The following is a 23,437-nucleotide window of genomic DNA, read 5'->3' as shown; positions in this document are numbered from 1 at the left end:
GCAGGAGGAAGGAGAATGGGTATGGAGGCATGCAATTAAAGATGGTCATCACCTGCATGAAAGCCAAAGCCAGTGCTGTGGGCAGCCTGACCTCCAGCCTTGTGCTCTGGAGTGGGAGATGGTGGTACCCTGCTGGAGTGTGCTGAGAGGTGGCCCTGCTGCTCGGGTGCTGGCAGTAGCCAGGCTGTGCCAAGGGCTAGGGCTCAATAGCATTTAATCCCCATGGCCCTGGTGCAGCACTTTAGCTCACCAAGTGAGGTGCATGGGCACACACACTGCCTGGCTCGGAGGAGGCAAGTCTGCTCCTTGTAGGTACAGCCAGGGACCCCCTGTGCTATCCGAGAAGCATATTTCCCCCTCGCTTCTTGTCTGGTGTCATCCCCAGGAAAATAGGGTAAGGGGATCTTTCTCCCTATGTATTTGGCTTTCCTGATGTGGTTTCTAATGGCAATGCTGTCTTTGTAAAGGATTCTCTGATCCTCTTCCTTTACCCTGCCTTGCGTGGTTAATAGCCCTGCCGTATGTCTCGTTGCACTGATTTCCCAGGGAGGAAGAGAGTAAGTTTTAGACTGCGCAGTCCCAGGAAGAGGGAGCTGTTGGTTTTGTCCACAGAGCATCACCATTGCCAGTGATAGGGCTGGGGCAGGCAATCCTATTCTCCCCAGTTTCTCTATTGCAAATGTAAACAGTGACTCATGTATCATTAGAGTTGCAAGCTTGGAGTTAAACTGTCCCCGTGTGTGTGTTTATCTGCACACTGACTGTCGGAAGCTGACTGAGGTTGAACTCCAAGTTTTCTTTCCATTTACTCTGTCGCTGTAGCAGAGATGCTTTTTCCTCCTCCAAAGTGGTAAGTGGGTTGGCTTACTGTCAGCAGGATCATCCCCGGGGCACTGCTGGCAGCGGGTTGCTCTTGGAAAGCAAACCTCTTCATCCCTTTCCTTCTGAGATGGGAGGGTTTCATCCTGCAGCAGGGAATGGAAGCCTACCACACAGTTATGGCTATGTCCGTGGCTGTGTTCTACTGCCATCGGACACAGGTCCTCCTCACCAACAGGCATGCTGGGGCACTCCACCGCTTGCCAATCTTTGCTGTATCTGTTCACCTCCTCTGAGGAGCCAGCGCATGGGTTTCAGCCCTGCGTTACACCCTCTTCCCCCAAAACAGGTGCTGCTCCTCCGCTCCATTTCATTGCAGCAACGGTGGGTGGCAGGGGACAGGTGAGATCCTGCAGGGACCGCTCTGCCTGCTGCAACAGCCTGTCCCCCTGGAATGGATTTGGCTTTCTGGAGAGCTGTGTGGTGCTATGGGAGCTGCATGCACAGGCTGATGAGGAGCTGGCTAATGGAGGCATGAGCCTTGCAGCGAGGAGCCTCTGCCTCTATCTCCTGGCCCCTCAGGCTGTCATATGAATCAGTTTATAAATGGGGAAAGGAGGGACCTTGTGTTTGTTTTGGTTCGTTACATGAATCTTGTTCCTTCTAGGAGTCCCGTGGGATCAAGCAAAAGGACTTGTTTTACAGTTGGTTTTTGCCTCTGAATCCCTGAGCTAATTTAGTCATTCAGTCGATGCCCTGGCAGCACGGCGGGAGCAGCGTGGCTCAGGGGTAAATGCTTTGTGCCGCCATCCTTTTTGCAGAAGACAAACAAACAAAAAAACCCAACCCCACAACCAAGACAAAACCCCTCAAAAAACCCCAAACAAATCCTTTCAGAGAGTGTCTCTGGTTTGAGCCCCTCGCTAGTGTTTGGCTGCATGCTCGAGAGGCTGGGCTTGGCCTGCCCAGGACATGCCCCTCTTGGCCTCCCACCATGTCCCTGGCACCTGCCAGCAGGAGCAGCAGCATGCCCTAGGCCATGCGGTGCTGACGGTGCGATGCCATGCAGCAGCCGATGCAACCGCAGCGCTTGCCTCTGGGGCTGTGGCCAGCAGCCTTCTGGTCTCAGCCCTCCCAGTGCAGCTCCCCGTGGTCTCACCGCCCCTGTGAGCAGCGCTGGTCCAGGATCCACCGCATCTGGGTGCTGGCCTGTGGGATGTGCTTACAGGAGAGTGTTCCCGGCCAGTTTCTGGCTGCGGGGTGATCCTCTGAGAGCCGATAAGCTGCCTGGGCTGGCTGTTACAAAGGAGGGTATCCTGCCTGTGTAGCTGATGAGCTGGTGGGGGTGCTGTGGGAGACACACCCCACTTGGGGTGCCCCACTGCACCCCGAGGCAGGGCTTGGTCAGCCGTCCTTGGGGAGCACCGTGCCAACCCAGCCTGTACCTGAGATGTCACACTGCTGTCTGCAGCTGTGCAAAGTAAATAGCTGGGGGGAGCTTCAGCCCTAGAAATCTGCCCCATCCCCCCCCAGGATCTGGCCCCTCACCCCCTCTGTTAGCAGGGAACAAACTACTCCATGCAACAAAGTGGGAGTCACGAGGCAGAGGGTTAGCCTGTGAGCTGCTGTGGGACAGCAAAGCCATAGCTGGTAGCGCCGGGCACCTGGCATGCACACAGCAGCAGGAGGGGCCTTGAGCATCACCCTTGCCGAGGTGGCGTGGGGCTGGAGTGCTGGCTGTCACCTCCCAGAGGCGTGTTACTTTGCTGTTGCACCCTGCTCCCCAACCTCTCCTCGCCGTGTCTAAGCAGAGGAAACCACCACCGCTGGGCAGCTTCCTCCCAGCCGCTTTCAAAATAGCAGGGTGGCTGTCGCCATTGCCCATGAGAGCCTTCCACTGCCCGTCTGGGAGAGGACCCAAGCAGAGCAGTTTCCCATGGGGCTGACGGGGTGCCTGGTGGCTGCCTTCCTCCTCCTCCTGGGTGAGTGCCCTGCACCATGGCGAGGACTTTCCTGGGGCAGGCGAGGGGGAAGTAAAGCACCCCCTCGGTGTGGATGGGACTTTTGCAGGCAGGCGGCTCAGCCTTGCTGGGGCTGCGGGACCAGAACGGCCCCACTGTGGCCAGCGCTGCTCTGGCTTGGCGGCTGTGGGAAGAGGTGCGGGGGCACGTTCTCCTTTCGTCACTGTGGTTTCACTCCAAAGCAACAGCCCAGACCCTGGCAGGGTTTCCGTGAGGGGACATGCGCACCCCTGTTGCATGGCTGCTGGGGGTGTTGAGGGGGTTACCTCACGCCCCCTTCCCTTGGGAGGGAGTTTCTGAGGGTTTCTTAGGCTGTGCCGCCACCAGCGCTCCTCTCTGGCCTGGTCTCCATGGTTGGTTTTTGACTCAGTGCCCATGTCCTGTGGGCATTTTGCTCGGTGTACGTGCTGGGCACCAGCATAGAGCGAGCGTCACCACTGGGAGCTCTGCGGGAGGGGAGGGTGCATGGGTGGCCATCACCTCCCCAAACCCTCTGCAGGCAGAAATGGAGGGAGCCCTTGATTCCTTCCGGAGCCCCCTGCCTTTGGAGGAGCTCTTGCTGGCCCACTCTCCTGCGGCCTCCCTGGTTTCTGTCTATGGAGCACCTCTGCAGCACACAGCCTGCCAGTTCCCTCCGCTGTCCCATGTCCCTTGGCTTCTGCGTTGCATCTCCTTCTCTGGTGGTGGTCAGCTCTGGCAGCTGCTCCCTTTCTCCCCCAGCTTGTGCAGGACCTGAGTGCTTGGCCCTCTTAATTTGAACACGCCACAGGCTTCCTCCAGTGGTCTCAGCCTGGTTGCTGCTCCCTCTGAACAGCTGGCTGAGAGATGCTCTCCAGCCATGAACAGGCTTGACAGCCCTCTGGTCATGATGCTTCGGTCTCTGTTGTGTGACCCCCAGTGTGCTAGGAGACAAGAAAGTTCGGAAGTCTGTTGTTACAGGACTTGTTCTTACAATTGCAAGGGGTGTGAAGTCCCTTGGACTTTGTGCTTCAAAGAATGAGACTGCACAGCAATTCTTTTCAGTATTACCTTGCGGTCCCGTGCATGCCCAGACCCACTGCCGTTTTAGGTATGCAGTCCTCGGGTAGCATATACCCCTGCAAACACCGCATGTGCCGACTGTTTGCTGGCAGGTTTGAGCACTGGCCAACGGGTGGTGACTGTTCAGAAGGGACCCCTCTACCGTGTGAGGGGGTCCCACGTCACGCTGTGGTGCAAGGTGAGCGGCTACCAAGGCCCGGCGGAGCAGAACTTCCAGTGGTCCATCTACCTGCCCTCGGCCCCCGAGCGGGAGGTGCAGATCGTCAGCACCGTCGACCCCTCTTTCCCCTACGCCATCTACACCCAGCGTGTGCGCAGCCGGGGGATCTACGTGGAGCGGGTGCAGGGGGATGCCGTCCTGCTGCACATCACCGAGCTGCAGGACCGGGACGCTGGGGAGTACGAGTGCCACACGCCCAACACCGACGAGAGGTACTTTGGGAGTTACAGCGCCAAGACAAACCTCTCAGGTGGGTCCTGAAAGAGAGCCCCGCGCCCTGCTGGGCAGGGGTGCAGGCAGGTTTCAAGTGCCCCCACCTTTGCACTGGGAAGAAGTGCTCGTCTCTGGGTCCCTGACAGGGGGGCAGCTGGGGAAAGGGGTGATTAATGGGACTGGTGGGCATAAATTTGCCTTCTCCTCTCCCCACTGTGGGATTGCTATCTCACCCCCGGCTGGCCAAGGTAGGGTTGCCCAGATGTCCCCTTGCAGGTTGCTCTGGCCGTTGCCTCCCAGCCAGGGCAGGGGAAGGGAGAGGAAGCCTCTGCTGTCCCACGGTCTGACTTTAACTTCAGCTCCTGATGCAGCCACAGCATTTCACAGCTAAGTGCTTAGGAGGCCAGGAGTTTTCAGGCTCTGTGCGTTAGCTGTTGGTGTCCTCTCAGGTCAGGGTGTGGGACTTGATGCAAGCGGGATACCCACAGATGGAGGTAGCAGCTTGTGCAGAGCACTAGGAGAGGGAAGGCAATGGGGTGGAGAGGCAAAGGGAGAGGCCCTACTGTGAGCCCACCAAGTCTATGTGGTGGTATGGTACTTCCACTTGGTATTCACCCCTGTTTCCTCCTTTATCCTGGTGTTCTACCAGCCTACACTTGGGATTGTGAGGGGCTGGATGTTAATCTCCTTGGGGTTGCCTAATTAATACTGCCATAGTTTGACTGAAGAGGGTACTGCAGAGACATTCACTGTGCTTTCTTCCCTGCTGAGGTTTTAACCACTTCACACCTTGGTGTAGGCTGATGGAAGCCTTGACAATCAGCTACAAAAGATATTTCTCCTATGCCGTCAGATCCATTAGGGCCTGGCTGTGGTTTTGTAGTGGCCAGCAGGTTGCCCACTGAGGCCAAGAGACGATTTTTCTGATGACCAGCTACTCTCTGTGTTTTTCCCCTGTGCTCAGTGATCGCAGACACCCTCTTGGCTTCCATGGTGCCCCAGGTCCTCACCCGCACCGAAGGAGACGCGGTGGAGCTCACCTGCGAGGTGTCCAAGTCCACTGCCCAGCACACACATCTCTCTGTTGGCTGGTACCATCTTCAGGGAGCAGAAGAGCGCCGTGCCGAGGAGGTCCTCACCCTCTCCAAGGACTTCGTCTTGAGGCCAGGGCCCTCTTACATGCAGAGGTTTCTGGCGGGGGACGTGTGGCTGAACAAGGTTGGGAACACCACGTACAAGCTCTCCATCGGGGGAGCAGAGCCATCCGACCGGGGGCAGCTGTACTGCGAGGCGGCTGAGTGGATTGAGGATCCTGATGAGACATGGAAGGATATCTCCCGCAAGCAAACAGGGAGGACGTCGCTGGTCGTCATGAGCCAGGGTAAGGCCCTTGCAGACTCACACGTTGGCTCCAACTCCTTTGTGCATTCAAGGCTCTGTAGCAGCAGCCTTCAGTGGCCTTCGCCTGCCTCCGCCACAGCCAAGGGACCCACTGCTGGGTCCGGCCGCCTCTGCTGGGTCCTGAGGGGGGTGGGCTGGGCTCGGGGTCATGGCAGCCCCTGGTTTGGGAGCTGTTGGTGCTTCTCGCTTTGAGGTTCATGCAGCAGAATCTCTGATGCCGGCAGCGATCGTGCAACCTTGTGGGCCCACACGAGGTGTTAGCAGAGAGCAGCGTGTGCCCGCAGCAGGCTGGCTCCTTGGCAGTGTTAAGCTCCAGTGTGCAGAAAACCACACTGTTAGACTGCCTCGAGCGTCTCATGGTCTCAAAAACCAAAGTACATAACAGCCAGCTGCCCGTCGTGGTGCCTTGGCCACGGGCACCGAGGGACATGGGGATGCGCCGCGTGTGCTGCATAGCTCTGATGTCTGCTTCAGGTGGCTTGTCTGTCCATGCTGTCACGAGTCTGCTGACCTCCAGAGGAACTGTTGTTGCTCTTTTTTAGGCCATCCCTGTGTCTCCTCCTAGTAGTTCATATAGGGTGGTAATGGGACTGTGGGTCAGACTGTGCTTGAAGTGGGTGCATCAAGCTCCTGGCTTATGCTCTAGGAGAACGTAGTATTAGAAAGAGGAGACTTAGACCTGCTACCATGTATGAGATGGATTAAAATAGGAAAGTTTGAAAAACAGCCCCTTGCTAGTGCTGCCCATTCTCCCCCACTCCACTCTGTCCCTGCCAGGCACCTCCTGTTCCCTCTCCCCAGCAGCTTCCCATGGCTCCTGGCATCTGCAAGCTCTGCATCGCCTCACCCAGGGCCGGTGGGAAAACCTCTCTCTCCCCACTGCCCTGGAATGGTTACAGCACTGTGTGTTTGCTGCCACTCCTCTGAGCATGCTGCCTGCCATCTCTCCTGCCACAAGCCCTTTGCTGGCTGCAGTCCCTCACCCTGCTTTTCCCCCAGCTGCATGTGGGTAGCTGTGCCCAGAGGAAGGGAAAAATCTCTCTTTCCCACCAGTGAGTTTTACCTCAAAGCAGCCAAGACAAGGCTGCGTCTAGTTGATGCCCTTTAACGTATGCAGTAAAATGGGAGCAAGTCTCTCACTGAAAACCTGCCTGGGGAGGTGGTGTACCCTGTCCCCACGCCTCAGGGCGGATGGAGGAGGCTGCAGAGCCAGAGCAGTGAGGGGAACCGGTGTCTCGCGGGAGCGTGGTGAGTCAGAGCAGGAAACCAAAGAAACGGATGGGTAAGGACCAAACACCCTGCGTACAGCTCGGGGGGGCAAGGTGTCAGCGGGAGGGGGAGGGAAGTGTAGTCTCCCACTGTCAGAGTCTGGTTCCCAAAACCTGGTTGACTGGCAAAGCTTTATTCCCCTTATTACGCACTGTTTGGAGCAATGGCTTTCCATGTCTGCTGCTGCCAGGCGAGCAATGGCAGTTGGTGTGCTTTCCTGCATCCACTTGTTTAAGAGTGTTCGTCGTGACCAGTAGTGTGTGGCTTTGGGTAGCGGTGCCATAGGATCACTTAGAAATAGAGAAACCTTGTCAGAGTTTAATATTTGCCCTGTGGTAGCTGTTAAGGGTAGAAGGGAGGCGATGGTGGTAAGAGGACAATATGGTGGTTGTATTGGAGCTGCTGGTATTGCCGAAAGGAAACAGCGGTGAGCGTACGAGCCCTCCATCATGTCTGCAGGGCTGGGGTCTCCTTCCAGCACCCCGTGGGAGAGCCCGGACTGCGGGGCTGAGTGCCCTGTCACACTGGGAGCCGGCGACCACTCTGACCGTGGCTAACTGCTCCATCGGTTTCTATAAACTCTCCAGCAAATATTTGGGAATGCCAAACATATCTGCAGTGACTGGGATTCCTGTTCGCAAACTGTTTATGAACCAGTGTTTAAATTAACAGGGTAGTCTGCTTTCAATAAATTATTCGAGCCCTTCCAGTGGCAGTCTGGGAACTGCTCTGTTTTACCTCCAAACTGCAGCACATAGCCTTGCCTTTATTGTGAGACACAGAGGGCACCACAGTGACCCAAGGAGATGGAGTGGTGTGAGCCAGGCTGTCTGCCCAGGGAGTCGGGGCTCAGCCCTACCTCTTATTTTTTGGCCATGCCACTGCTGTATGGGGTCGTGGCGCAGGGTTTTGGGGCACCCTGTGGGTCTCTGCCTCCAGCCACTCTCCAGCCAGGCTGATGCCAGGAACCAGAGGGCATTAGCAGCAGAGGCTTTGAATGCCCCATGAGGAAGGTGAATCATATCATAGGACCCACAGACAGGGTCCTTACCTCAGGTGTGGCTGACTGCCCAAGAGGGTCTGCCAAGGGGAAGATGACTTTGTGCTGCCCCTGTTGCTACCCTCTTTGCTCGGCACCTGCTGCTAGTCGGTTTGGGGGGCAGGACAGGGATTAGGAGATGACCTCCACCTCCTCTTGCTTCCCTCTGTCCTCCCTGTGCTGTGACAAGTCTTGACATTTCTGCTTTCTGTAGGAACTAACCCAAAACTTCTCCAACTCGGAGAGCGTCTCTTGCCCACATCCTGCAGCAGCCAGTGAGGGCTGCAGCATGCAGGACCTGCAGCATGCAGGACCTGCAGCATCAGATTCAGACAAGCAACTTGAATGCCAGCCCTCCATGCCCCTTCTCCCACCACAGACAGCAGAGTTAAAAACACCACTGAGTGATAAAGCTGCTTTGTGCCCCTTTCTGGTTTAAGGGATGTTTGTTACGTGAAGCAGAACAGCTCCAGGAGATGCGACAGAGCAGCCCCCCGCAAAAGCCAGTGCCTCTGGGTTAGGGCAGCCCTTGGTTCGGATGCCTGAGCTGAGTCAGGGGTGGCTGTGGTCCAAGGCCGTACTGCTGGGTGCTCTGCTCTGGGGGGGTTAGCTGCTCTGAAGGGGGGAGCTCAGCTCCTCAAGGCTCTGATGCTTCCTCCACCTCTGACTGCTGGTTAGTGCCTGGAGCTGGCAGCCATCTCCCTATGGGCAAAATTTTCCATCCTGATCACTTTTCTAATGAAAGAAAATGTTTCAATAGAGAATTCCCTCCCATTTCCATCTGCACGGCCATCAGTGCTGCCAGGCGGGCGGGAAGCATGGGCAGGGGCACCCAGCACCCTCTTTGCTTTTGATTGCCCACAGGCAGAGACCTCTCCGTGGACATCGCTGCTGCTGGAAGCTCCCTTTCTGAAGGTGATACCTTGCAGCTAAATTGCATGGTGGGAGCCCAGAAGAGCAGCAGCAGACACTTCCAGGTGCTTTGGCTCCTCAACGGCATGGAAGTGGCCAGGGTTGACCCCTATGGGGTATTGATTTGGGAGGAAGAATATGAGGAGAGAGCCAAGCTGGGGCAGCTCCGAGCATTCAAGCAAAGCAACACAGTTTATGTCCTCACCATCTATGAGGTGGGGCTGAAGGACAACGGTACATACTACTGCTCTGTTTCGGAGGTGAAGACTCCTGGAGACTTTCACAGCATCCAAACCAATCTGTCATCAGGCATCCAAGTTGACGTGAAGCCAATAGGTTAGTAAATCCTAATGGCTGCTCTTCCAGGTAAAGCCTGCAGTGATCCCTGACTGGGGAACACTTCAAGTCTGGCCTCATCTTGGCAGGGGCAACACACCTGCTGTTTGCAGCAAGAGTGCAAATGTGCCATAGATTTTGGTAAATAATGGAAAAGCACTTGCTCTGGCAAACATTAGCATGACAGATGCAGTAGCTGTCAACAAAGTGTAAACCTTTAGCTCAGTCTCTTTGCAATAAGTTTTGGGGCAAATAGGTAGAGTTCTGGGGAGGCTGGGTCTGTGTCTTTGGTATAGAAAATTGTGAACAATGCATGTTGCTACTCCTGAGGATCACAGGATGACCCAGCAGAACAGGTACTTCTGGAGGGGGGGGATCATTGCCATTTCCATCAGGGTGCCCTCCCTGTTTTGGAGGGATGACTTGTGAGAAACCACTCTAAGATGGATGTGTGGGAAACTCTTGGTTTCCTTGTCATAGCTAGACTATGGCTATTCTGATGTAGCAGGAGCTGCCTGTTGGGACTCTATCTCCTAAGTATTTCTTTAAGTATCCATGTCCCAGGAAAGACATTAAAGAAAAAAAAAAAAACCAAACCACAAAGCCCTCTCCAAAGTTATAAGAAAAGGCTGGTTGAAAATTTGAAACAATTCCTTTCCTTTTCCAATGTCAAGATTTATCTAGTCTCTCCGTTTAATGCCACAGTATCTCTGGCTTTCTCTGCGGAGCACAACTGCGTCCCCTCCCACGCAGTAACTGTTGTTCGCAGAGAGCCGCATGCGCCTGTCCGTGTCCACCAGCACACCGCAGGTCGTGGCGGGAGATGCCTTGACCCTCCTTTGCGAGGTGCAAGGAGCCGCCAGCCCTGTGTCCGTGCAGTGGTGGCACCTGCCACCGCAGCACCCGGGTCCCCGGGTGCTGGTGGCCACCATGGAGCGGGACGGCACCCTGAGCCTGGGCAGCGCCTACCGGGACGGCGGGACTCGGGGAAGCCTCCGGCTGGAGAAGGCGAGCTCCGGCGCTTTCACCCTGGTGATCCCCAACACATTGGATGAGGGCGACGGCGGGCGGTACGGGTGCAAAGCGACGGAGTGGTCCCGAGGCCAGAGCTGGACAGAGGAGGAGGAGACAGCAGTGACAGTCAGCTCCATGGGTGAGTTGGGCCACCCCTATTTCTGGGCTTTCAAGCTGGACACACTGGAGGCAAGGCTGGAGAAGCAGGTGGACACACATGGATAGGACAGAGGTCTGCTGTGCCCTGAGCTCCGCTGCTGCTGCAGAGTGATCTGGGGCTGATCGCTTGGCCCTGGAGTGCTTCAGTTTCCCCATTTCTAGCAGGGTGCTTGAGTCCTCCACGAGATGTTTTGGGAGAGACAAGTGGGACACAACAGCTAAAATGCCCAGAGACCTGAAAGGCAGAGGCTTGCTCAGCAGGTCTTTCTGACTGTCTCCTTAGCTTGAAATACAAAATATCTGTTCTAGCAGCATAATTACTTAGAGTAATTAAGCTCAACAAAGGCACTTGCTGAGTTGTATGGTGGCCTTTGTCAGAGATACACCCCTGGTGCTGGTATCTGATCACTTCTCTTGCCCTCCTGTCTGAGCACACAGCCGCTAACCAACACGGCGTGCAATGCCCACGCTGTTTCTTCTTTTCATTGCTGGAAGGGGTGCCTTTATGGAGAGACAGCTTTTGGCTGTGATTTAGGGTGTTTTTCCTTTCTTATTGCTGGGCCAGGTGCCTGAGAGCACCAGTCGGACCGCAGGAATTGTTAGGCTTTTGTGGAGGGTGGAAAGCAGCAGCAAACAAGGCAGCAGCAGCAGAGGATCCCTGGCTCCCTGCCACGGGGTGGGACTGGGGAGCCTGGAAGAGAGGGTACTCGGGGTTGCCTGGGGGGCTGGGGGTGGGAGAGCGGGAGGCGAGGTAGGAGAGGGCTAGGGACCACTTAGGGCTGGAAGAGCACAGCGCAATTCGGGGGAGAGCGGCACCGGCAGAGGAGCAGCAGGACTGCTGGCTGCCATGGGGCTGCGGTGGCTGGGGCAGCGGGGACGGTGCTGCGTGGGAAGGGTGGCACTGAGGTGGCACAGGGCAGGATTTCTGTCCCAGCGCCAAGGGCTCTACTCCTCCTGAGCAGGTCTCGGTCTACACGCCACGCTGAGAAGCCGAATTGCCACCGTCAGATACGGGCAGAGTTTTGAACTCATCTGCCAAGTGAGCGCCAGCTACACCCTCGAGGAGGTGCCAGTGTCGGTGGGGTGGCTCTTCCAGCCCAGCCCACCCACCGGCCACTACCATGAGCTGGTTCGGGTCTTTCCCAGTGGCACCATGGCCTGGGGGGCAGCACAGCCACACTTCCAGGGGAAAGCCCAGCTGACGAAGGCTGCCACCTCCTTCAGGCTGCACATCCGCAATGCTGTGGCTGCTGATGAGGGGACATACCAGTGTGAGGTCGAGGTCTGGAGGAGGAACACCCTGCCGCTGGGGCAGCCGGCGGCCACTGCCAAGTCCAACGCTGTGGGGATAAAGGTGGTGCTGCCAGGTAAGCAGTGCCACAGGCACTTCTGCAGCAGAGGTCTCTCCTTCTGCAACTTTAAATCCATCAAACATGACCAAGGGCAACCAGGACCACTGATGGCTGGGGTGTCCCCAGCAGGGTCACCTCCCAGGGCCGCACGAGATGGTGCTGCCTCTCCTGTTTCTTCCTCAGCACCCACAGCTCCTGACAACACTCTTGGAGGCAAATTTGGTGTTGGGGAGTGGCAATGTCTATTTGTTTGCAGATTATGCCAAGCATATAGGGATCAGCCTTTCCACTAGGATTTTAAGCTTTGTTTCTGGGAAGTACTAGTCCCCCCTCAAGGAGCCCAGTTGAATGCTGGGGGTGCAAGGTGCCTCCCATAGTGTGGGCTTCTGGGGGGGTGGAGAGTGGTGGAGAGAGACTGGCTCCTGAAGCTGGTGCTGGGATATGTCTGTGTCCCCCTGAGCTTCCCCTGGTGTATTCGAGGTGCGCTGAGAAAGCGCCAGGGCTCTCTGCCGGGCTGGGAGCCAGCACCGAGCCGCAAGGTATGAGGGGCTCTGGGTGGAGGTGTCTCCTCCCAGGCATGGCTGGGCTGCGCAGCTGGGGCCCCTGCCCAGGGTTCCCTTTTATGGCCACCTCTGCAGGCAGGATCCGCGCTGCCGCTGTGCCTGCCAGCATCACGCAGGGACCCTCGTCCTCTTATGGAAGAGAGATGTTGCAAATACACTGCAGCCCCGCAGCCAGCCCGCTGCGCGTCCACTCCCCGCCACCCCTGGCAGCAGCACACTGTCAGCTTGCGCTGCTCGTGGCTGGGGCTGCTGCAGGAATTGAAGGGGTTGTCCCGGCCAAAACCTCTGAGCCTGTGGAGGCAGGCGTGAGAATATGGGCTTCCCCCCCCCCCCCCCCCCGTGTCTGTTCTGCCAGCAAAGGAGAGTTCTTGCTCTTTTTACATGCATTAAGTTCTCCTTCCTCTAATCCTTGGATTTTTGGGATCATAACCCAGTGAACTGAAATTATGCATTTTCCGTGTTTTTTAACTGGTGGGTTTGTTGTAGTATAAGCTGATACACTTCATTCCCTATTCGGACTCATTTCCATGGTGCTCTCCCTCCTGCTCTGCTGCTGCTCTTTCCTCGCCCCTGCAGACCTGGGTGCTGGGGTGCTCCGTGTTACACCTGAGCTACAGCCAGCCGGGGGCAGGGGGTCTGCGGGGTGGTACTGAGGCTAGGGGTGACAACAGACAGCGTCTGTGAGCGTACGTTAGTAGTGTAAATGGCATTAAGACAAGCAAGCGTAATTGTAGAGCATCTACACGGAGGAGACGGTAGCAGTGGAGCAGCAAGATATTACGATGTTTGGCTCCAAATGTATTGCAGCCATTACTGGATACTGCGATTCTGTAAAGATGGTGGGCACTGGGAGGGGGTGAGGTGCAGTGGGAGGTGGCTGCTGGCTCTAGTACCGTCTCTCTCAGAAAGGCAGCATGAGCCAGTGAAGGATATTTTGGAAGGTGGAGAAGTAAGTCTAGGAAAGAAACTAGCTCGAACAGCAATGGGATGAGGTGAAGCTGCAAATCATGAAAATCACCAGCCTGTTTCTTCACATACAAAATCTTATGGTTGGAGCCTGCAGAGATACTGGAGTTCTTGACTTCGGCTTCGGCACTTTGTTTACCACTTGGTGTCAGTTGGTGCTTTAGGAGTTTAAATGCCACTGTGGATCTGGCCTGTAGCTTCAGATGGGAAGGACATGCATGAAAGGTCATAACACGAGGGGAAGGAGGACAGGTCTTTTCCATTTCTGACTTCTTAGGTGGTTCAGCATCTGACTCTTGGTGGGGTCCCAAAATTAGTGCCCTGGGCAGGCAGATGCTGCCCAAGCCTAGCGGGGATGCTCCCATCAGCCTCTCGGCGCAGCTGCCTGTGGTGGCTTCCCCCAGCTCTGGAGCGAGCCACAGGGGGCTTTGGACCAGCCGCCCCTCTGGCCAGCTGGCCCACATGGGTCGCTGCAGCGGCCGTGCCCTTCGGTGTGCTCCGCTGCTCCTGGGCTTGGCAGAAAGTGTGGCGTCAGCAGGCAGGGTTCACAGTGAGACAGGCAGCAAGAGGCTCAGCTTAGTTAATTTAAATTGAAAATGAAAGGGAAAACAGCACTATGTCTTTCTGTGCCAAAGGAGAAGGCAGGCAGCTGCTCTGCCCTTTTCGGTAATTGATCTTTAGCGGTAGCGAGAGGAGACCTGGAGCTGAAACAAAGCGGCTTTGCAGCAAGTGCTCTGCTTCCTCTTGAGGTGATCTTCTCAGAGAGTGTAACAGCAATTTTTCTCATCAAAATCAAGTGCTCACCGCAGCGGTTCCTGTGGCTCCTCTCTGAGCTCTAGTAGCTTTTGCTTCTCTGGAGTATTTTCTGCCCCGGCAAGTGTCAGGCTGGGCCATACTCAAGCGAGAGGCCCCCCCTGCACAGTTTGCTGTCTCCTGGGCTGGCAGCCTCTCTGGATTTGGGGAAAGGTCCTGGGTTTTACCTGCCCGCCCCTGACTGCAGCAGCACTGCCAGGAGGAGCTCACTTGGAGGGAGGCGCACGTTTTGGTCCAGCGTGACCCCACAGCTGACTTTTCTGAAGCTCCTTTTCACTGGGAGAGGTGGCAGAGCTGCTTGTGATGAGTGGTGGGGTTGCTCTGCCGGCATGCTCTCCCCGGCAGCTGCAGCTGGGGAAGGCGCGTCCATGTGTCTGACATGGGAAGGCTGTCCCCAGTGTCCACCACCTCCCCGGTCCTGCCTGCTCCTCTCCTGTGGCCTTTGAAACGGGAGCAAAGTCTCCAGTTGAAATACCTGGGAGTTTTTTTTCTTTTCCTTTGGCAGAGTTCACTTCTGGGTCCCTGAATAAAGCTCCTGGACCTTCAGCAGGCTGGCTGAGTGATACTCCTCTGTACTGAACAGCTGAAGTTAAGAACCATGTGTGTTATTTTTTTCCAGTGTGATCAGTTCACCTGTCACAGAAACACAGCATGGCTGAGGTTGGCAGGGACCTCTGGAGCTCATCTGGTCCAAGCCCCCTGTTCAAGCAGGGTCACCTAGAACAGGTTGCCCAGGACTGTCTCCAGACAGCTTTTGAATATCTCCAGTGTCGCTCTCTGAAGATTTGTGCTTCCTTAGAGCTGGCTCTGGGCTGGGTATGCTTTTAAATACTGAAGTTGGAAGACATCAACTTGCATGTGGTTCCTAAGTGCGCTCAAGTCTGCTTGATCTCTGTGTGTGTAGATCTGATTAATTTGCACAGCTTCCTAATTAGACTGACTGCTTTCCTGTCTCTTCTGCTTCTTGCCCTTACCTGTTTCTTCAGAGCCGCAAATGGGCACTGGGAAATGCAGGACAGCGCTTTGTTGATCCCTTGGGAGGGGCCACCTCCCAGACCTCCCGGGGAATGTGGCTGCTGAAATCCTCACCACTGAGGAGAGGCAGTAAGAAGATACTGGGACTTGTGCAAGTCCTGCTGTGGAGGAAACTGTCAACCTTTTGGTGAAAATGTGTCTGTCTGCAGTGTGGAGGGAAGAGGGAGGAAGAGCAATAGGGTGCAAAGAGAAAAGAACAGCATAAGTGGACGTGAGCAGGGAGATTTTGTTGGCAAATTTGAGACGGAGGCAGAGGCAATGCGCAGGGGTGTCAAGAGCCATCAGTTGGAATATTTTGCATTGACTGGCCTCAAGAGAGACAGTGATGGCCTCTGAAGTGGATTGCTTCAGTTTCAAGAAGAAATGCTTGAAGGAAGGGGAAATGCACAGACTTTCTCCTGCGGTGTCCCTCTTCCCCTGCAGGAGAAGCCGCAGCTCCCTCCTGGTCCACAGGCCCTCTCCATAACCTGGTGCCATCACATCCCTCAGGGAGGTGCCGTGGAGGAGAGTGCCCTGCTGAGCCTGTGGCTGAGGGCAGGGGGCTGAGACACTCTGCGGGGGCATCTCAGCATGTCCACTGCAGCCCGTCCCCGAACCAGCACCCAGGGGCTGAACTTAAGTGAGCTCGGTTGCCCCCAGCCTCCGTGGCACAAGGCATCCCGCTGCTCGGCGCAAGCTACAATCCCTTAAAACCCTGAGGGTGCCTCATGCTGAATAATTTCTGTCTACCCACGGGTAGATATTTGTGTGTATTCCTTCACGTGACTGCTGGCCCCATCTGACAGAGGTGGTGTCTCGGAGGGGAGGGCCAAGGGGAAATGCAGGCGGTTGGAGGCCCTTCGAAGAGCCCAGTTTGCAGCCCTTCCACTGGTGCAGGAGAAGGAAAGGCACCAGCAACAGGTGATGCATGGCGGGAAGGGGGTCCCTCAAACAAGGAGCAGCACAGGCGCGTCGGGAGCAACCGTGTACCCTGCCGGGGGGGCAGAGCTGCAGGCAGCACCGCAGCTCTCCTCTCCTGAACTGCTCAGCGCTAAATTGAACAGTTGCTGGGTATAATCACAGCAGATGTTTGGGACTGTGTTATGTGGTTTCCGATTAATAACCACAGCAAACACCTGAGATGGTGACTGTTAGTGAAACCCATGCAGGCTCTGTAGTCTCTCTGAGATAAGACACTTGTTCACAGTTTCCAAAGCCATGGGGTGGTTTTGTCACTTATGTGTGAGCCTGCTGATAGAAGCAGTGGTAGACAGACACGTTTGCTTCAGACAGAGGCTTTGCCTCCAAGCTCCAACATGGCAGCTGCCTCCATCCCCCCACCCCGTTCCTGCTCTGTGGTCCCCCAAGCCCCTCCTCCGCTACTCCCCTGCCCAGTAGCACCCAGTGATTCCCCACCACAGTTCAAATAAGGGTGTGTGGATTTGCCTTTTCCCTCCTTCCTCCACCTCCCCTGCTCCAGCATCCCATAATGGGTCTTTGTACTCTGAGCACCCTCTTCCTCCCTCCGCTTTCAGTGGGTCTCTCGGGCCAGCCTTATTTCTCTCATTGCCAGCATCCTTGTATTGGCAGCAGCAGCCAGCATGATTATTTTGTTTCTCCCTTTTAGAAAGCAAGCTTCAGGTAGCTACGAAAGAGAGCTCTGTGGAGATTGCCGGCGGTGCTGACACAGCCATTGAGTGCAGGATCGTGTTTGCCCAGAATAATTCTCAGTTCGCCATTACCTGGTACCTCCTACCTCCTCCTCCAGCAGATGCAACCCCCCTGCAAATAGTAAGGGCCGACTACAGCAGCATACTGGAATATGGGGCTGAGTTCAGCTCTCCTGCACAAAAGTCCCGGTTCCTGAGTCAGAGGGCATCCAGCAATGTTTTCTGGCTGCGGATACTCTCTGTGAACCCCGGGGACCAGGGCAGGTACTACTGTGTGGTAGAGGAATGGCTCTGGCTGGCGGACGGCTGGTACAAACTTGGAGAGGGAGCATCAGGAAGGACCATGCTGCAGTTCAAGCTCCCAGGTGAGCAGGTGGTTATCTGTTGTATAGGTGCAACTGGAGAAGGTTGGATCAATTTACAACCGGGCCCCCCGCCAGGCCTCTCCTAAGCTGGCAGGGCTTAGGAGAAGCAGCAGCTCCTGCGTTGGATCTGAGACTTAGAGATGCAGGAGGTGTCAGTGCCTCTCAAAGGGAAATAGGGAACTAGGAGGATTTACCACATCCTCCCGAACCAACCAAGCTGGTATTTTTGCCACTGGCAGATGATGTCTAATGCTTCATAACAAAGTGAATCGTGGCATTTTCTTTTCCCTCCAACACATGGTGCGCTTGGTTGGTTGTACAGTGCTGTGAATAGAGAAGCCGCCCTTTCCTGGTACTCCTGAACATCCTGAAGCAAGACACTGTTTTCCTTACCCTGCAGCACCTTGCTGCTGAGAACAAGGCTGAAGGCTCAGCTGCTCCCACCTTGGGTACTGCACTGCTGGGGTGCACGGTCAGTCTCCCTGGCTCAGTTCTTCCCTCTCTCAGACTCACTTGGCTTATGGGTTACAGCCCTAAATAAAGTGGATCAGAGAATTCCAGCTTCCTAAGTAGCTTTTGGTCCAAAGGATGCCTTATCACTTATTTGGAGGGGGTGTCAAGTATTACAGCAGAGGGTTGTGAACAGGGGGCAGAGATGATGGCGGGGGAAAAAACACCCCAGGGAGAATGAGTCACAGGAGCAAGGGTCCTGTGGGTGTCCTGAGAGCCTCTTGCAAGAGGCCATCCCAATTCCCCTTGTTTCACTCCAGAAGATTTCTATCAGCCTGCAGGTGCAGGCAGGAGCATTTCTATGGCAGTGCAACACTGCAAGATTCTCTTTCTGCTTGCATCCTACCCCAGAGCGTGAACTGCAGCTGGAGGAAACCAACAGCAGCATCTCAGCGAGGGAGGGCGAGGAGGTGACGCTGCACTGCCTGCTGCAGGGTGCCCACCTGCCCGCCACTCACCTTTCAGCCACCTGGTTTCGGGAGGAGAGCGGCCATGTCAGGCCCCTGCTCACCCTCCACCACGATGGCACCATTGAGTACCCCCGGGAGAGCCTGGCGGGGAGGCTGCACCTCCGCCGCCTGGCTGCTGGCGACTTCAGCCTGACGCTGCGCAGCGTGGAGGAGGGCGATGCCGGGGTGTATCACTGCCAGGTGCAGGAGTGGCAGCAGCAGAGCGAGGGGAAGGACTGGGCTCTGCAAGCCTGGGCGCGCTCGGGGTACACCCAGCTCACTACCATCCCACCAGGTAATGCTGCTGGGTGCGAGGGGCTGCTCACCCTGCACCCATTCCCCCTTAGCCGTGCTGTGGATAATGGCGGCTCTCTGCTGGTGATGCCGGCTGCAATGGCAAGGATGTAGTGGGGCTTGCTGCATCCAAGTGGGACTTGCTAAGGGATTGCAGAGGGGGTCAGTGCTGGGGAGATCACCAGAGTTGTGTTGGGAGCCAGGGGAGGGAAGGGAGCCCTTCGAGGGACACGTGCTATGGGCCTGGTGGGGGAGGCAATGAGGTCCCAGTCCCGTTGATCTGCCAGGGCTGAAACCCAGGTGCTTGGCATTGCAAACATTGGAGGTGGTGGTCAGATGAGATACCAAGAGCTCTGACTGTGAGGCACGTGGTCCAGAGGGTACCATTGAGTGCACTTGTGTCTGCAGTGTTTTACGGCTTGTGGGCTCTCTGTGGGACCATGGGTACAAGCCCCTGCTCTCAGTTGTGCCACTGGGGCCAGAACGCTAACTGTTCTGGGGAAAAAATTCTTGGTGTGATTTTTCTGGCAAGTCCATCTCCAGTGAGGTCTCTAAAAACAGGCTCTGTCCTCTTGGGGTGAGTTAGGGTGCATGCTGGGTGCAAAGATAGAGCTGGATTCTGCATACAGAATTTTAAATAAATAAAAGCAAAGGTTTCAGTCAGGTGTACACAGTGTTTTTAGGGAGGTAACAGGCAGGGAAAAAGTACTCTCTTGTTGCCTCTTTGGGGAAATAGGAGGCTCGAATGACCCATGTGGAGGAAAATATATGAACTGTGAAATCAATTGTGTTGCACCCAGCTGAGAGGATCCTGCAGTTCTTCTCATGCCTTCAGCCCTGGAGCTGCCATGCCTGAAGCCAGCCTGGGTGCCTACATGTGATTATAGCTTCTGTAGCACTTACCAATGCTGACCGACATGGAAGAGCTCAGGGGACCCTGTAGAGCCCTCCCTTGTGCCTGCTACTGGCACAGGCAGGCACGGAGCCTACTCGCGTGACTCTGCACCTACAGCAGAGCTAATCTGGATTGAATTGCACAGGGAGGGACTGACAGCACTTCATCCCCCTGCTGTTATGTTCCTGCTGTTGTCCATCATGGCTCCCTCTAGCACTCAGATTTCTCCTTCATCAGCTCCCTCTGTCTCTTGTTACCCATTACTGGTGGAGTAACCATTGCTAAAATTGCTCAGTAACTGCTGGAAAATTCTTCTCCAATTTTTGTATAAGTGTTTTTGCCAAGTGGTTTTCATGGTTTTCACAAAATCCAAGAGATTAGCTGGGTGGGTTTTTTCTTTTTTTTTGTGTGTGTGTGTTTCTCCAGTGATGCAGGTATCTCAAAATGCCCCTCTGGCTCACGAATTTCAATGTTCCGGAGTTTTCTGGGGGATAATGACACAGCCATGTGCACGTATACCTGTAACCAGGAGTTACTTCAGCTCTAATCCCTGATGCTGCCCTTTAGGATACCTCCCTAGTACTCTAGAGGCATTCATGTAGTGGAGACTTCTCCCTGTTTTCCTATGGGAGAGTAAATGCTGTTTCCATCTGTATGGATGGGGCGTAGAGCCTCAGAGGTAGAGGTGTAAAACCCAGTTTCACAGCCAGTAGTAGCCCCCAGGTTGGTTCATCCCTAGGGTCACACCTAGCCCACCAGGCTGTGTGGGTCCACCACGGACAGCTTCAAATCAGCAGACCCGCATGCTCAGCATGGTACTGCAGAGCAAGCGTAAAACGTCTGCACATGGGTCTTGGGTAAAGAGGAGAATTGAGGAACAATACTTTGAGATGGATAAAACAGACCCAAAGGAGTTGGCATGACCCTTCATGGTGGGCCAGGTGCATCTGAGGTCAGTCTGTGGTGTTGAAGCCATGTGTCAACTGAGGAGATTTTGATGGCCAGGGTTAATGGGTGGCTGTAAGGAGCTCAGGACAAAAATGGAGAGGCCGCAAATGAGAGCTTTTCAGCTAGCATGGGACTGATCAAACAAGTTTTTTTTGAAGCACCCAGAGGGTCCACCAGCAGTACAGGCAGCCTCCACCTCAACTGGGGAGCTGTTCTGCAGGAGCTGCTGGGGACGAGGATGGGGCTCACAGCTGCCTTGCAGCTCAGCGTGGCTGAAATAAGAGAGCAGAGTGGCAGAAGCAAGGAGGAGCAGGTGTCTGGGCGAGACAGGGACCTCCTTGATCGGGTTTCCTTTGCTTTCCTCTTGTCCCTCCTTGTTCAGTGGTGCAGCCTCTGACAGACCTCTACCTCACCCTGCTGTCACTGTTCTCGGGCAGGGACCCAGAGGGTGAAAGGTATGTGGCTTTTCCTGCTGAGCCTGGTCTGGAACGGGTTAGCTGAAGAGCCATGCTGTTTCTGTTGGGAAGTTTCCGCTGAATGAGCCGGGGCCCTATCTGACCTCCCAAAACAAGAAATTGAGGCAAATTACCTGGTTTCTCTCCCCCTTCTCCTCAGGTAGCCTGTATGAATTCTTAAAAATTGGTAGCTGTTGAAGATTGAGGGAAAAGTGATAAGAAGATAACCTATGGAAACAGTAGGAGAGAGAAACTCAAACTAGCTTGGGGCCTCACTTTTTTGTTGTTTGTTTTCTTCCTCCAGAGTCAACTGTTTTATCTAGGATCTGCTCATCCCCACCACTGCTGAACTTCATCCTATACTTACCACTGGTTCTGATCCTTCTCCTGGCCCTTGCAGTCTTCTGCTGGTACTTCAAATTCAGAAAAAGCAAGAAGGACAACATCACAGGAGACCAGCTGATGGAACTGCAAAGGCTGGAGGGGTCAAGAAAACTCAGCTCGTCTACAATGGTAGATGTAACATGAAGCAGTGGAGCTGGACAGCTGAGGAGGACTGAGTACTTGCAGAGGGGCTTTTTATTGTTTTGTAGTAGCTCTTGCAATAAATCCTTGAAATTGCATGTTTACTTTCAGTGGAATGAAGCAGCTTTGAATTACTAAGCAAACAGGGGTTTCGTAACAGGTGTTCCTGTCTCTTAGGTTAGGTACCCCCCCATTTCACACTCTGTTCATCGTGGTATGTTTGAGGTCCTTGCAGTATGCATCTCCCACTGTAGATGGAAGTGGTGTTGTTCCTCTACAGGTATAAGGGGAAAAACCAGCTCTTTTTGCACTGTGGCACAAAAGTATCAAATTGCTACTCATTTTAGGTGACTTGACAAAATCTATGTGGTGTGCAGGCTAAAAACCAGTGGCAGAGCTGGAAATGGAGTATGGGTGTCCCATTTAAGGCATTGCACTTGCCTTTGCCCACCCTTTGCTGGGGAAGCTCTCAGACACTGCTATCCCCTCGTTCTGAGAGCGCCTGTGCCCAAAGAGCATCTTCTCTGAAAGGAAATGGGTCTTCATCACAAAACCTGTCACAGGAATATGAGGACTGAGCAAGGCTGGCTGGGGCTGAAAAAAGTCCATAGCAGGGGTACCACAGCCATCCACAAAAAACCAAATCCTATCGACCCAATAAGGGACTCACATTGAGTCTTGGATCCCAGAAGGAAGAAGTGGACACCAAGCCATCTTGGAGATGAGTGTACAAAGACTTTCCAGCTCCTTCCTTTGCTGGGACTGCTGTAGGAGAAGACAGCATCCAGCCCCTCGTGCCTGGGCTGTCTGTGGGTCAGGAAGCTGCACGGCTGGGACCTGGTATTAGATGCCTGCAGGGTTGTACCATGTAATAAAAAAAGCCATGCGTATGCTTGCGGGGCAGCTCCTCTATGCTCTGGGATCCAGCTCAGGCTCACCTTTTCGAGGCTGAGGAGCTCTGCTACCTGAAGGCTGGCTGGATGATGCATTAGAGGAAAGATTTTAATCCAGTCCCTGTAAGTCAAAGGATACTCAACCCCTAATTGTGCAAAGTAGGATGTGGTCCCAGCGAGTTGCAAGGTCAGGCATCAGGGCGACACTCAAAGCACTGTCCTCAGACAAAAGCAGCCATATGGAAATCATGGCAGATGTTTTATGAACCTGCTTCCTTTGACCAGAGGGAGGGTTGGAGACACCACAGCCCCTCTGGATGATCTGTTCAAGTCCTTCACTTTCCTTACAATTAGGCAAGCTGCCTGCCTGTATCCCGAGGAACTGGGAGGTGCTTCGGTCCCTTTCTCCTTGAAAAAGCACTTTTTGCATAAGTTTGAAGACTACTGCTCTTGTTTCCCTGTTGAGCCACCTCTGTCTGCACTGGCGGGCTCCAGCTTGCTCAGTCTTTCCCTGTGGGTTATGTTTTCTGGACCTCGTGCAGCTTTGCCCTTTGCTGCCCTGACCCGATCTGTCTTCCCGTGGCGTGAGTGCTCAGAGCCGCACGTGGGGCTCTCTGCAGAGGTTTCCCCCCTGCCTTGTGGGTTATGTCCTGTTTACACATCCCAGTAGGATGTTTGATTTTCTGTGTGCATGTGACAGCGCGGCACTGTTTGCACTTGGCTCGCAATTGGCAGGCTCCTCTCCTGCAGATTTACTGTCTAGCAAGTTGTTTCTCCACTGTGTGTCCAGGCTGTTGACTTTTCCTATCTAATTGAAGCACTGTTTGCATGGGCCTGTTGAACAGCTTTCTGCACCAGTTTGTGAAAGATCCTGCTGTCTGTTTGTCTTAGTCCTGTCTCGATAATGCTTTAACTCATGGACCAGTTTCAGTCTGTTTTGACAGAGAAGCAGATGCTCCCAGGACATTAAACTCCTACAAGTTTCATGAAAAGTGGTAGCTGGATGAAGGAGAGGAGGCAGGCAAGTTGTCGCACCAAGGGAAGGCTGCAGTGTGAGTTGCCTGACAGCCAGCCCTGAGCCAGCTGTACGCTGGCTGCCTGGCACCCTGCTTGTAATTAGGGGATACAGAAAGGAGATGTAGGTGTGTTAGGGCGCGGGAAAGGAAAGAAGGAACCATTTTTGACCATAAACTATTAACAATTAATCTGTGCACATAGTTTATCTGCCAATTTTGTGCTGTCCCTCTGTGTTTTCCTTTGGATTGTTTCCTTAGATTGCCC

At 54.7% G+C, this 23,437-nt stretch overlaps 1 protein-coding gene across 1 annotated transcript; it reads left to right on the top strand.

Annotated features, from left to right (window-relative positions):
• The first annotated feature begins 2,755 nt into the window (after positions 1 to 2,755).
• Positions 2,756 to 21,401, top strand: CD101 (CD101 molecule). Its single transcript, XM_050892865.1, has 10 exons — positions 2,756 to 2,801; positions 3,974 to 4,351; positions 5,279 to 5,695; positions 8,888 to 9,271; positions 10,041 to 10,424; positions 11,407 to 11,811; positions 16,780 to 17,187; positions 18,049 to 18,441; positions 21,043 to 21,208; positions 21,269 to 21,401. The coding sequence occupies exons 1-10, from the start codon at positions 2,756 to 2,758 to the stop codon at positions 21,399 to 21,401; spliced, it is 3,114 nt and encodes a 1,037-aa protein (XP_050748822.1).
• The last annotated feature ends 2,036 nt before the right edge of the window (positions 21,402 to 23,437 follow it).

This window comes from Gymnogyps californianus, chromosome 1, assembly GCF_018139145.2.
Source record: "Gymnogyps californianus isolate 813 chromosome 1, ASM1813914v2, whole genome shotgun sequence".
Classification (NCBI taxonomy): Eukaryota; Metazoa; Chordata; class Aves; order Accipitriformes; family Cathartidae; genus Gymnogyps; species Gymnogyps californianus.
This window is presented reverse-complemented; position numbering and strand designations above follow the sequence as displayed.